We start from the raw sequence: 14,905 nt of genomic DNA on the forward strand, positions 1-14,905 counted from the left end.
TGCTTTTTCTTAGACTCCTTCGTCTGATAGTGAGTTTTGAGGGATTTTCTGCTCTCTTCAGAAGTGCCTTCTAGAGATCTTGTCCTTTTTCAAGATCTTGAAGAGGAGTTGCTGTCCTCATCCAAGGATGTTTTATAGGCTTTGTTTTTTTTGCAGCCACAATAGCAGCCTCCCTTCTCTATAGTTTAGAGTTTTTGTGGAGAAAGTGTGGCATATTTTGCACTCCTTAGCCTTGTGGTCCAGATGAAGGCAATAAGGATAAGTTACTTACCTGTAAATCCTAGTTCTCTTCCAGGGGTATCCTCATCAAAGTCATAAACATTGAATATTCCGGCCCTTAAGCGGGAACCCCGGAGCATATATAAAATACACACATATAAAGTATGAAATATGCACGAAAAATATATATAGCACTTTTAGTAACCACATTTTCATACTAAACTCATATATACATGTGTAAACCAGCAATGCAGACTATAATCATAAACAGGCTAAAATGCTTTATTTCTATGGAGTTTTTTTTTTTTTAATTGTTCTCAAAATTACAATAAGAGAAAAAATATCTACTAAAACCACACCACTGAGCCCAGGGAAATCAGCAGTAGCAATCATCAGAGAAAAAGATAAAAAACTACATTGAAAAACACTAGAGCATTCTTAGCCAATAGGCTGCATGCAGGTTAACACAGGAGAACCATAAAAACTTTGGCACCGTGCCTTTAAGAACCTGAGCACCTCCAGTATCCCACCATGCCTCAGGGGTGAAGGAGAGGTGACAGTTGGTTCACAGTTAGGTCAGTACTTTTTTACGGTGACAAGCTGTGTAGCCGATTCAAAAGATAGTGTGTCCTGCACTTCTAGGAGACGTGCGCCCGGGGAGGAGGGTGGTTTGTTTATGACTTTGATGAGGATACCCCTGGAAGAGAACTAGGATTTACAGGTAAGTAACTTATCCTTCTCTTCCAGGGTATCCTCATCAATAGTCATTAACATTGAATAGATTAGCAAGCCCATCCCTTGACTCTGTGGACCGTCCAATAGAAGTGCAGGAATAGATATGTATCATGCAAACAAATTTCTCAGAGAGGCATGCCCAACTTGGGCGTCTGCTCTTGCATCAGAGTCCAAACAGTAATGTCTAGTAAATGTATGTACAGACTTCCATGTAGCAGCCTTACAAATTTCAGATATTGGAACATTATTAAGGAGGGCAGCAGTAGCCGCTTTTCCTCTTGTGGAATGCGCTTTAGGTCTAGCAAGTAGTTGTTTGTTAGCCAACTGGTATGCATTAACAATACAAGAAACTATCCATCTTGATATGGTTCGTTTAGATGCTGCCTCTCCTGTTCTCAAATGACCATAAACAAATGGTTGGAATGTCTAATCAACTTTGTTTTATCCAAATAAAATTTTAGCATTCTTTTCAGATCTAGGGAGTGCAACGCTTTCTCCGCCGGAGTCTCCGGATTGGGGAAGAAAGTTGGTAGAGAAATAGTCTGATTGATGTGGAATTCTGACACGACCTCCGGTAGGAATGATGGGTGAGTTCGCAGAACTACTCTATTGTCGTGAAAGACTGTGTACGGTTCTCTGGAGGACAAAGCCTGAATTTCACTGACCCTCCTTGCGGAAGTAATGGCTACCAAAAAAGCCATCTTCCACATAAGGTGTTGCAAAGAGGCTTTGTGTATAGGTTCGAAAGGAGGGCCCATAAGTTTTGACAGTACTATGTTCAATTCCCATGGAGGGGAGGGTCTCCGAATGGGCGGAAAAACGTTTTTCAAACCTTCCAAGAAATCCTTGACTACTGGTTTCGTAAAGAAGGATTCCTGAGTAGGTGACTTACGATAGGCTGTAATGGCAGATAAATGTACCTTCATAGATGATACCTGCAGACCGGACTTTGCGAGATGGAGTAAGTAAGACAGTATGACCTCCTCCTGAGGCCGTATGGGATTCTGACCTTGCTGACAGCACCATATGTAGAACCTCTTCTACTTAAACGCGTAAGAACGCCACGTGGAAGGTCGTCTGGACTCCTTCAAGATGTTCATGCACTCCTGCGAGAGCCCTAGGTGCCCATACTGCAGGAATTCAGGAGCCATGCTGTCAAGCTCAGAGAGGGTAGGTTGGGGTGTAGCACCCTGCCCTCCATCCTGCTCAGAAGATCCGGTCTGCACGGCAGCCTCCTGTGAGGTTGTTCCGATAGGTTGAGGAGATCTGTTTACCAGAACTGACGGGGCCATTGTGGAGCTATGAGAATCATTCTGGTGCTGGATCTGTAAAGTTTGTTGATCACTGCCGGTATGAGGGGGATCGGTGGAAAAGCGTAGAGAAATATCCCTGACCAGTCGATCAACAGGACATTCCCTTGAGATCCCGGATGGTAGAACCTGGACGCGAAGTCTGGGCATTTCTTGTTTACCTCATCTGCGAAGAGATCCAATTGAGGCCGACCCCATTGAGCGAAGATGTCTTCGACGACTTCACCGTGCAGGACCCAATCCTGGGCGTCCTCTAGGTGTCTGCTCAGGAAATCTGCTTCCACGTTTTGTTGACCTGGTAGGTGAACCGCTGTAAGCGACATTCCTCTGGCCAGGAGCCAATGCCAGATTGTTTGGGACTCCCGAGATAGGGATAGGGCTCTCGTTCCCCCTTGTCTGTTCAAGTAATACATTGTGGTTGTATTGTCCATTTGTATTAGGAGAGATTTCCCCTGAATCGATGGAGCAAAAGATTTGAGAGCCAGATGGACCGCTCTGAGCTCCAGCAGATTGATGTGGTACTTCCTTTCGTTGACGGACCACAGGCCCTGAGCTTGAAGGGGACCTAGATGAGCCCCCCATCCGTGAAGAGACGCATCCGTTACCAGAGTGTTGGATGGAATTACCTGGTGAAACGGAGCCCCTACTGATAGGTGAGGTCTGTGCATCACCATTGCAATGACTGACGTGCTGCTATCGGCAGCCGCACTCTGTCCTCCCAGCGGTCTGTCCTTTGGCTCCAGTTGTTTTCCAACGCCTCTTGGAGGGGCCTCATATGTAGCCTGGCATTCGGGACAATGAAAATGCATGATGCCATGGAGCCCAGCAGAGATGTCACCTGACGGGCCGTAGGTGCGTCGGATCTTAACAGGTCTTGACACTTTTTCTTTATTGATAATAGATGTTCCTCCGAAGGATACACTCTTTGGAGCTCTGTGTTTAGTATTGCTCCCAGGTAGTGGAGGTTCTGCGTTGGAATCAAGGTGGACTTTTGGTAGTTGACTTGAAGACCTAGAGACTCGAAAACCTTGAGCACAATGTCCCGATGGGTTCTCGCCTGCTCCGGAGAGGAGGCTTTCAGTAGCCAGTCGTCTAGGTATGGGTAAATGAAGATTTTTTGTTTTCGTAGATGTGCCGCTACCACTGCCACGCATTTCGAGAAGACACGGGGGCAGATTTCAGGCCGAATGGTAGCACTTTGAATTGATAGTGCTGTGAGGCTATCTGGAAGCACAGGAATTTCCGATGCTTGGGAACTATCGGGATGTGAAAGTATGCATCCTGCAGGTCGATGGAAAACATCAAGTCTCCCTGATGTAGCTGAGGGAAAATCTGGTGAAGAGCCAGCATCCTGAACTTTTGCTTTCTTATGTACTTGTTCAGAAGCCGTAAGTCCAGAATTGGTCTGAAAACGCCCTCTCGGCCTTTTTTCGCCACCAGAAAATAACAGGAGTAAACCCCCTTCCCTCTGTGCGCGAGTGGAACTTTTTCTATTGCCTTCTTTCGTAAAAGGGCGAGAGCCTCTTTGCGCAATAGGCTGACATGAGACGGATTGCATTTGGCTGGTGGCAAGTGCGGTGGAGGTTGCCGGAAAAGAAGAGAGTAGCTATTTTCGACAATGTTGAGCACCCATTTGTCTTTTGTGATAGAACGCCACTCGTGAATAAAGTCTGTGATACTTCCCCCCACCGGAGTGGTGCACAGTGTTAAGGGAAGCGAGTCCTCATTGCTTGGCCGGCGCTTTGGGTGTGGACTGTTGTGGTCTACTTGACCCTCGTTCCCTTGTGGCCTTACAAGACTGAAAAAGTGGGCGTCCCTGCCTTTGCTGTGGCCTCTGGGACCAGTGAGGGGTTTGAACCCTCTGCTGGAAAGGGCGCCTGTCATAAGGCCTATACCTCCGCCTGAAGTCCTTCTTCCTCTCCAGGCCTACTACCCTCATGGTATCCACTTCAGTTTTCATGCGCGCCATTTCTTCGTCCGTATGGGTATCAAACAGCGAGTTCCCGTTGAATGGAAGATTTAGGATGCGCTGTTGTGCTTCCTGTTTTAATCCAGTCAATCTCAACCAGGAAAACCTTCTTGCACAGATCCCATGTGCATACCCATGTGCAGCTAAGTCTGCCCCATCTGCCGCTGTGCTGATGACTTGGTTGGATACCAGACATCCCTCTTGAAGGACCTCTTGGAAGTCCTGTCTGTCTTCAATAGGTAATTTTTCTGTGAACCTGTTGAGAGAGTCCCACAGTGAACGGTCATATCTGCCTAGGAGTGCAGACGTGCTGGAGACCTTCATCATAGATGCCGCTGTGCCGCACATTTTTCTCCCCAGAGAGTCTAGATGTCTGCTCTCTTTGTCCGGTGGAACCGTGGAGGATGATGCCACTGAGTGAGTTTTTTGGGCTGCGGCCAATATGACTGAGTCCGGCGACGGTTCCGTTCTGAGAAATAAAGGATCTTGTTCAGGCGCTTTATATTTTTTCAAAATCCTAGCAGGAGCAGATTTGAGGGTGGCTGGCGCCAAAAAGGTGTCCATGGTTGGCTGCAACAGACCAGGCACTAGCGGCAGTAGCTTTTACGAAACCGCTCTATGCTGTAGAGTCTCAAAAATGACTGATGAGGAGGTTGAGGGTTCTGGAACCTCTATGTTTAGCTTCTGTGCTCCCCTGAAAAGCACCTCATTAAAAGTAGTGATGTCGTCCACCGGTGAAACTCTACCTGGTGGGGAATCTGTTAAGGTGGGGGAGTATCGTCTGACGGATGACCCTGACGATGACCAAGAGGGCGACCTTCTGTGTCTTGATCGTGATCTAGATCGTCGCTGGGAACGTGACCTGCTGAGAGGCGCTGTAGCAGAGCGCCCAGGCCTCGTGGTCGGTTGGCGAGAAGCAGAACAAGCCTGTCCTGCCCGCGCTGTCGGTGATGGTGTTCTCGGGAGAGAGGCAGTAGGAGAGTACATCCGTGAATACTGCGAATACGGGGAGGCCGTTGGTCTGTTAAGGCTCTCCAACCATCTTGGTGACAAATTGATGGGTGAGACATGCCCCGACGATGCTGCTCTCGACTGAGATGAACCACTCCTTATGGAGACCACTGGAGATGGAGTGGTCTTGTCTGCTGGTGGAAGCCGATGTTCTGCTCCCTGCAAGACAGGTAAAACCTGTGTCGACATCGACAGCCGTAATGACGTCGAACGGTGCGCCGCTGGTTGTTCCTGTCTCGACGTTGAGTGTCTCGATGTTGAGTGTCTTGACGTCGAACGGCGATCTCTGGACCGCGACCTGCTCGCCGTCATGTGCCTCGACGTGGAGCGGTGGGCGGCCGACGGCGGATGTCCTTGCTCTCGCCGCTGGGGTGATTTCGACATCGTCTCTCTTGACGTCGAGGGGTGCGAGGCCTTCGGCGGAAATGGGCGCGCCGGTGATGGCTCGACGTCGATCGGCGGGCTGCCGTCGACAGAGATATGCCCCTGCGATGGCCATGTTCTCCCGACGCCGTATCCTTCGACGTCGGGCGGGTCGCCGTCGACGGCGATCTATGGCGGTGAGATGGTGGCAGCGACGACGTCGACGGGGAACAAACAGGTACTTTCCTACCTGCTGACGCCGATCTAGCCAGTCTCTCCTGAGAGTGGCTTGTTGGCTGCCTGGGAAGCGAAGAGGATGATGTTTTCTGCCTCTTGTGAAGTCCATGAAGCCTGATCTTTTCTCTGTCCTTCAGAGTCCTCTTTGACATGTTCTTGCAGTGTTTGCAAGTGTCAGGGCAGTGACTCTGAGGCAAGCACACAATACAGAGAGTGTGTGGATCTGACTGGGCCTTCTCCTTCCCACAGGAAGGGCATTTCACAAAAAGTGAAGGCATTTTTCTGTCAGGAAAAAACTTCCAAACCCAGACAATGATATTAGATGTCGAGTAAAGTAGGAAAAAACGCTGTTCTAAAGTATTTTTCTGAGAAAAACTCAGAAAAACTAAGAGCTCAATGCTCCAGGATCCTCTCAGAAGAAGCCGGAAAAAAGAACTGACCTAACTGTGAACCAACTGTCACCTCTCCTTCACCTCTGAGGCATGGTGAGATACTGGAGGTGCTCAGGGTCTTAAAGGCACGGTGCCAAAGTTTTTATAGTTCTCCTGTGTTAACCTGCATGCAGCCTATTGGCTAAGAATGCTCTAGTGTTTTTCAATGTAGTTTTTTATCTTTTTCTCTGATGATTGCTACTGCTGATTTCCCTGGGCTCAGTGGTGTGGTTTTAGTAGACATTTTGGGGGTTATTCCAACTTTGGAGGAGTGTTAATCCGTCCCACAAGTGACGGTAAAGTGACGGCTATACCACCAGCCGTATTATGAGTTCCATAGGATATAATGGAGTCGTAATACGGCTGGTGGTAAATCCGTCACTTTTCCGTCACTTTTGGGACGGAATAACACCTCCTCCAAAGTTGGAATAATCCCCTTTGTCTCTTATTGTAATTTTAAGAACAATTAAAAAAAAAAAAAAAACTCCATAGAAATAAGGCATTTTAGCCTGTTTATGATTATAGTCTGCATTACTGTTTTACACATGTATATATGAGTTTAGTATGAAAGTTTGGCTACTAAAAATGCTATATATATTTTTCGTGCATATTTCATACTTTATATGTGTGTATTTTATATATGCTCCGGGGTCCCCGCACAAGGGCGGGAATATTCAATGTTTATGACTATTGATGAGGATCCCCTGGAAGAGAAATAGAGTTTTTATGTGAATCATCCACAAGAACCCTTTTTTTTCCACAGGTCTTGCAGGGCCGAAAAAGCCTTTCAGGATCGGACATGGTGGAGGAGGTTAACTTTCAGTTCCTTGTTTGAAGAAGAAAAAACTGAGTACAGCAGCAAGAGACCCCCTTTACTCACCACATGCAGTGAAAACATGAGGGATTCAGCCTCTCTTGAGAGTGTTCTAGAGCAGAGGTCTTCAAACTGGGGGGCGGGCCCCCCTAGAGGGGCTTTATGTGATCCCAGGGGTGAGGGGGGGGGGCAGACTCTGCCCAAAAGAAGCATTATACAGCTAACAGGCATTTGAGGCATTTGTTTTAAGAAGCATGTTATTGCATTTTAAAAAAAGGTAACAGTACTTAACTGCAATGTTTAAATAGGTCTAGACATACTTAAACATTGCCATCTTTATAAAATAATTGTGAAAAATTCGGAGGGGGGCAATGATTTTTATTTTTCAACTGGGGGGGCGCAGCATGAAAACGTTTGGAGACCACTGTTCTAGAGGGTACCTGCACTTGATTGGAAATTTTTTAAGTTTGGTCAACGATAGGCTATTAAATTGATGGCCCAGTGCCATTATAGCAGATAGCTGTGCACACTGCGTTAATATAGCACCGCAGCACTTCCACTTCAATGACTGGGAGTGATTCAAGCATGTGGAGCTATGAAAGATCCAATAATAGACACAAGTCTATTCCCTGTTCCTCAGTCATAAAGATCAAAATGCCTATTTCTAATATCCCTGAGAGAGAAGTACCAGTAGTGCCTTAGGATCTTCTGTGTGGTATCAGTTGAGTTTGCTGTGAGATGTCCAGGCTGATTACTCTGTAACAGCTAAGAAGTATTCTTCTGATTTTACCATCCTAGAAGCAAAAACAGCTACTTAATCCTCCGTATAACATGTAAACACATATATCATGTCCCAGAGCTTGATTGTTCTGTAGCTACTGTGAGGTATGTCAGTGGAGATTTACTCTAACAGTTGCACTTATTAAGGACATACAAAACCTACAACTACATACAACTAAATTAAAACAAGAAACGGATTCTGCTACTGCAGCCCACCTGGTACAGGGTCTCCTTCTCCACCAGTCTGTAGGGTGCTGGGTCAATGGTCAGGTCCTCCATACGCACTGTCTCCTGTAGCTGGCGGCATTCCCACTCTTCCACCTGCAGCAGATGTTGAAGACATTTGAGTGGTGGAGAAAGGAGCTAACTGAGTAAGTTAGTTAGGTTGTGTCAGAAGGACCATTTAGAATATATTTTGATTTGAAATTAGAAAGAAAGTGAGCGGGTAAAGTGAGGTGGATGATACAGTTGGAGGATCAAGGACCCAAAATGTCATTGGGGTCTAGTAGTTAAGAGGACACTAAGGTGGTCATTACAACCTCGGCGGTCTTTTTACAAGACCACTGAGGGAAAATGAAAATGAGTGCATGTCTGTATGTATGTCTGTATGGATGTGTGCATGTATGTCCGAATGTGGGTGTGTGTGGCTGTTGGCATGTATGTTGGTGTGTGTGCGGGTATGTGTGTTGGTGGTGCCTGCGTGCGTGTCGGGTGTGAATGTGTAATATAATGTTGGGGGTAGGGGTGGGGAGGGGGGTCCTGCCACCTTTGGGGGTGGCAGGGGTTGTGGGGGGTGTAGGGGAAGGACTCGGGGTGGGGGTGGGGGGTGGGGGAGACCCCTATCAGTGCCAGGGAATAAATACCCTGGCACTGATAGTGCTCATCGCCATGGATTTCATGGCGGTTCCTAACCCCATGAAATCCATGGCAGTCAGCTGGGTCATGATACCGCAGGCGGTATTGTGACGACCGCCGGGCTGGAGACCCTGGTCTCCAGCCCAGCGGTCGTCTCCACCCTGGCGGTCGGATCGGAGAAGTGGAGGATGACCATGGCGGTTACATAATTCCAAAATTGTTACCGCCAGCCTGTTGGCGGTAAGACCGCCGCTTCTCCGCCAACCGCCAGGGTTGTAATGAGGGCCTAAATGCCATAAATAAAGTGACTGAGTAACACAACACTCATTGGACTATGTAACCTCAAGCACATTCCATCCTACTTAAATTTGCTTCCAGAGAGCACAAAGAAGATTGTCCTAGATGTTTGGGTTTAGGCAAATCTTAGTCCTGAAGGTGCAAGGGACCTAGTGGTGTGTCCCCAAACAAGAAAGTTCCTTATTTGGTTGGTATAGAGAACAGGAATGTTTGTCATAAATTTGGGTATGTTTCCGAAAGTTGAGTGCTTTGACTAATTATTTTAATAATATAAGAAAGAAATTGGAAGATTTATGGTTTACAAATGAAGCCATTACATTAGGCCAGTTAAATGTTTTTAGAAATACTTGCATCCTTTATTTATTTGAAAGCACTAACAAACTTATTAATACAAACACTTAACTCACTGGACTACCCAGAATGCTCTCACTCCATAAGTTCTTTGGCATTTATGACTTGAGCCAAATGAGAAGACGAGAAACCTTTGTACATAAAACATTCAAAATAGTAAGCCTTCCTGTAGGGGGTTAATCCTTTCCTCTGCCTGTCATGTGTGGTCCTCATGCTGAGGTTCAACCATATGTAGACTGCTGGGGAGAAAGTTGTACACAAAGCTGAGTTGGGAGTAGTGATGATTGTAAACTTAAGGAGTCCATGGGTGTACATACATGAAGTAAAGCATTTGTGCTCTTTCATAAGAATAATGACTTGTGTTGTATGTTCTGTAAGCACCTGCTTCATCTGTTTCTAAGAGCAGTAAATAACAGCATTTACTGTGGCCAAATTTATGGTTCTCAATTTGCTTCCCTACAGAATGCTAGAAGACTCAATTTGCCTTTCTAGGATTCAAACTCATAACCTCCAGCACACTGCGTTTTGTCAGCAGGAAGTGCTCAACTCACTTGGCCACCCTTCGGCTTTCCCTAAGTATCTTCACATTTCTCGGTAGATTTGAAGCAAGTATGAAGCAGACAGCAATTTTGGAGATAGTAATGGGGTACATATAAGTCAGATTCCGTATAGGAAGCTGCGAAGAAGGCAGAATAGAGCATCAGTAGCAAAACTAGCATCCACAGGGTAAGGCCTAAAAATGCATGGGTGAGGCTCAAGGTGCAACCAAAATGAAACCACCAGAATCCTTTTCAGATGTTACATTAGACCAAAATCACCATTATTAGCATATATTAAAGCCTCATTGCGCAACAAATAACCTTTGTGTGAACCCGCCAGCTGTAGGATAAAAGACAAAATGTCACAAAGAGACTGGACCGGATTGGATGGATTGGTACATCTGTGTTCAGAACCATTTTATTATGTACTGGCATCTCTTCGAACTTGACGCAACAGCTTTAAGTTTCAGAACAAAAGGCATGTTGATCTGTGGCTAGGTCAACGATGTACATTGACTTTAGGAAGCATGTGCAAGGAAACATACATAATCTCCACATCCGGGCAAGAGAGGGATTGTGTCTCTCACTGAGGAATGGAAATGTCAAAGTCAGAAGCTGAACACCCATCCTTGGGCCATGTTAATCCTAGAGAAGACTCAACAATACCTAAGCTTTGAAATCTGTGAATCCATTGGGTTGGGGGAAGGTCTCCAGGGAGTTCCAAAACCTATTTAGAGTAGGCTGTAACATAAGGCTTTTTCTTTGGCAACAAATAGGAGACATTTGGAATGCCTTGATGGTAACTGCATTGACATGAGGTTGGCCTCAGGTAGTGGAAATCCACTGGGAAATCAAAAGTCAATTTTTTAAGCATCTGGTGGGTGATGAATCTGGCTCTGCGTCTTTAGCTCCATGGTCCCATTTCTGGAAGATGGGCACTGGCGCTGATGATTTTCATACACAAGGACCCATTGTCAAAGTGCTCATGTAGTCCCTGTATAGGGCCAGGACAGATGCATCCATGCCAGAATATTAGGGCCAATTTAAAGACTGAGTTCATGATTTTTGGAATGGAAGCTTTTCCACAGAAGTATGGTTCCCTTCTTGAATTCTGCACAAACCAAGGCTTTCTGTCTTTTATTCCACCTCCCAGAAAGTGCATCGATGTCGCAGATCCGTTCGGAATTTGGTCTAATCGATCAAACGGCTAGCACAAAAAGGTCCAATATAAATTTAGATGTCACCACAGAGGAAGGCAGACCAGGAAACGTTGAAATCTCAAATATGGAAAGAAATACAATCAGGCCTCTAGACAAAATTATATGGCAGGTCGAAAGCCTTTGGGATGGCATTGAAGGACCTAAATGCAACACAGATGTGGGAACAGGCCATATCTCATACCTCTATTAAAACAGCTCTGAATAACCAAATAAAGAGGATTTCATGGAGCAGAGACAAACAAACTTTTAGCAAGAGAAGCCATGCATGGTTGTCCATTAACAGCTATAAACATGCTCTACAGCAGATCCATTTATCAGTCCTACTTAATTAAAGGCTTCTATAAAATCAAGCTGTCCTTTGAGGAATCGGGCTGTTCTCAACGACTGACTGCTTTCCAAAATGGCATCCGAAGCCTAAGTGCAAACTTTGCCATCAACAAGAAGAATCCCTGAATCATGTCCTATTGATATGCCCTGTTAACTCACCAAACGCAAGACTTTGCTGCAGAACATTTTTAACCAACACAGCATATGATTGTTGCGCCATACAACACTTTCCTGCCTGAAAGCAGACTTCCCCCAAGTGATTGCATCTTTCATAAAATTAATACTAAAGGCAAATAGACTGCTTTCAGCCGAGGGGATGAGCAGGGTAAGGACACTATAAACACAAAACTTGCACTTATTGCACAGTCTGCACTTTAACATTTCTTTTTGCACTTCCCTCTTTGCACTTTGTCTTGGCAATACAGGCGTGATAACATAAGGCATTGGTGGTGCACACCCAAAAATGCCAGAAGAACTTATTGCCAGAAGGACTCTTCATGATTTTAGACTCTTCATTGGATTTTATGTCATGTACCTGTTTTTTTAAGCTTAGTGTTTTTGTCGTCTCTATTTGTTTACAAGTCGGACGGGTCTTCAGAGTTTGGGATTTGCCTCAATACAGGTGCTCTTAAGAGCTGTATGTCTTGAACATTAAATAGGCAATACTAAGATAAATTAGTATTGTAGCCAACATATCAAGGACTAAAATATCAGGTAAGTACCTAGAGATAATCTATACCCATCTCAATCTATATGAAGACCCATATATATCTTCAAGGTAAGTAGGTTTGGAGTTAGTGGAGTTAAGAATAGCAAATCTATATGCACTTTCCTCCTCGATATTTTGGTCCTAGATATGTTGGTTACGATATTAAGGTATTGTCACATTACCTACACAATATTCAAGACTACGACCTTCACATGACCTATGGCTGTGCCCCACCAAAAATTTAATGAACCTGGGTCTTACGTTCCAGCTGTTACATACCTCTTAGCTTTACAGTATTTTTTTTCTGGGCACTGGAAAAACTTTCCTTACGTCCTGCACTTCCTTTCACCTAATACTTCAGGCTCCTGTAGTCATCTTCGTTGTGTGAAGGTTTTGAAGCAGTGGGAATGTTCACGTTTTGGTGTGGTATACATATGTATTGTTCACTTAACTGGTTTTAAAGTAATATTTGTATTGTTCTTACCCTCCCACCCCCACCCCTATAAAAGGTAAAAGGAAAGGCTTGGCTTAAAGGTTTAAAGGGACATGTAGTGGCATGTAAAGGGGCCATTGAGGGGTGCCAGAAAGGACGTGGAGAATACAAAGACATGTAGTCGGCAAGAGGGAGGAAATTAAACAAGATTGGAGAGGCACTCACGAGGAAGGTACAGGGTAGATGTAAGGAATGATTTTGTGTGGGGGGTTAACATAATTGTGAGAAAAAGAGAGAGAGAGAGAGAGAGGCAGATGGAGGGAAGATGTAAAAAAGGACAATAGCCCCACTTACCTAAGGGCTTTTTCATCACTACACATTGACAACATAATTTTAAATTAACAAGACATTTCCAATAGAGCATACCTATGACTCCCATAACAACCACATTTAGAATGGGCTCAGAGCACCTGGTCCCATGTCTGCCCCTAACCACCACCAATTAAAGAAAAAACAAATGAGAGTGAAGAATGGAGAATGAGACAGAGCCACCCAGGAGGACGAGGAAGGAATAAACCCCAAAGCTTTGCAGGTTTAACTCTTTCAGTGCTGGCCAGATTAAACAAGTTGAGTGATGGTGCTCTGTTTGGATCTACCAATGATGAAATCTCTTTAAGACCCACCATAGCTCTGATGAAATGTGGACAAGGCCATACATCCAGTCTTGTGTTACTGCTATAGACCATGATAGGGCAATCACCGCAGGGTGCTCTACCAACACCAGGGAACCTTCTCATATGGACAGTAGCACAGAGAGTATAAAGATCTAAAATGGCTGGGTGACCTCTGATCAGTCAGCGGGCGACCCTTGCAGGGGACAATGTAACTGTGCTTGTAAAAGGGGAATGGAGAGCTCAGCCCAGGTAAAAATGAGTGGAAAGATAACAGGGAAATTACAGGACACAAATAGTGAAATGGTAACAGTGAACAATAGTTGCACACCACTTCTCCATCTGGATGCACAAATAGTTAACCCACACCACTTCGCCATCTGGATGCACAAATAGTTAACCGCGGTATGGGCTTGGGGAAATCCCTCAGACAAATTTACACCATGCTGGAAAGGGCTAAAAGAAACAAGGAACGGTGGCAAGTGTGAATTGAAGAAAAGTTAAGTACTTCAACACTTCAACCTCCTGAAAAATTGGGAGCGGGGTAGTCAAAACACCCACCCCTCCCCCAAGCTCCCTGGAGCACTGAGGTATGCAAACCAGGTCACAGTCCTTCCCTAAAGCACCATAATAAAGAGAATTTCTGAGTTTGAAATGAAAAAACTGTATTGTAAAGCCACCAACATATGACCTGCAGCTACCTCACCTGAGAGGAAGAGTGCACTCCTAAGAAAATCACCCTTCTCGCTCTGTAGGAAAATGCTAGTGTAAGTGAGACAGTTAGTAGACTCTATAGATAAATATCCTTTGACTCTATCATGAAAAAGAACTAAGATAACTGCCACCTGCTGGGCATGAGGGATACTGGAGGGATGTGAGCCGTGCAGTGTTACTCTACCTGCTGGCTCAGTTGCATCCTATATCTCTACATGCCCTGATTCCTTCATCCCATTTCCTCTGAGAAAGGTCTGTGAATTAGTTTTTTTTAAAGAAAGGTTTCTTTTCCTGGTAACTTTTCTATTGTTTAATATGATTAATTTGGCCTTTTAAAAATAAAATTAAGGTATTGGCCAATTTAAGATTATGGCCTCCATTACGACCCTGGCGGATGGCGGTATTTTGGAGAAAAGTACTGCCAACAGGCTGGCAGTGCTCCTCCCCAAAATATGACATTGGCGGTTTGGCTCAAGTCAAACCACCAATGTACCACTCCATACGCCAGGGCGGTAACAGCTGCCGGGCTGGGGACTTCAGTCTCCAGCCAGACAGCCGTCACTGTCCCACATGTGGGATTATGACCCCACCTACCACAATGGTTTTCGTGGCTTCCTTACCGCCACGAAAACCATGGCGGTAGGCACTATCAGTGACAGGGAATCCCTTCCCTGTCACTGATAGGGGTCTCCCCCGCCCTCCTCCCCAGAGTCCTCTCCCACCCTCCCTCTCCCACTCCAGACCTCCCACGACAGACATGCACATTCACGCACCCTCACACACAGGCATACACACACTCATACCCATATTCACCCACGCATGAATACATCCATTCACACACACATCCACACACACTTAAATACATACAAGCATCCACGCATTCAGACAACACAACATACACGCGCACGCACAACCATGCA

General features: G+C 45.5%; 1 protein-coding gene across 2 annotated transcripts in view; it reads right to left on the reverse strand.

Annotated features, from left to right (window-relative positions):
• LOC138266850 (chloride channel protein ClC-Kb-like) overlaps positions 1–14,905 on the reverse strand; it is a 436,514-nt gene that overhangs the window by 48,851 nt on the left and 372,758 nt on the right. For both annotated transcript variants that reach the window (XM_069215547.1, XM_069215546.1), the window contains one exon: positions 8,086–8,190. In XM_069215547.1, coding sequence (XP_069071648.1) covers positions 8,086–8,190 — 105 coding nt within the window. The remainder of the gene's footprint in view (positions 1–8,085; positions 8,191–14,905) is intronic.

This window comes from Pleurodeles waltl, chromosome 12 (assembly GCF_031143425.1).
Source record: "Pleurodeles waltl isolate 20211129_DDA chromosome 12, aPleWal1.hap1.20221129, whole genome shotgun sequence".
Lineage (NCBI taxonomy): Eukaryota > Metazoa > Chordata > Amphibia > Caudata > Salamandridae > Pleurodeles > Pleurodeles waltl.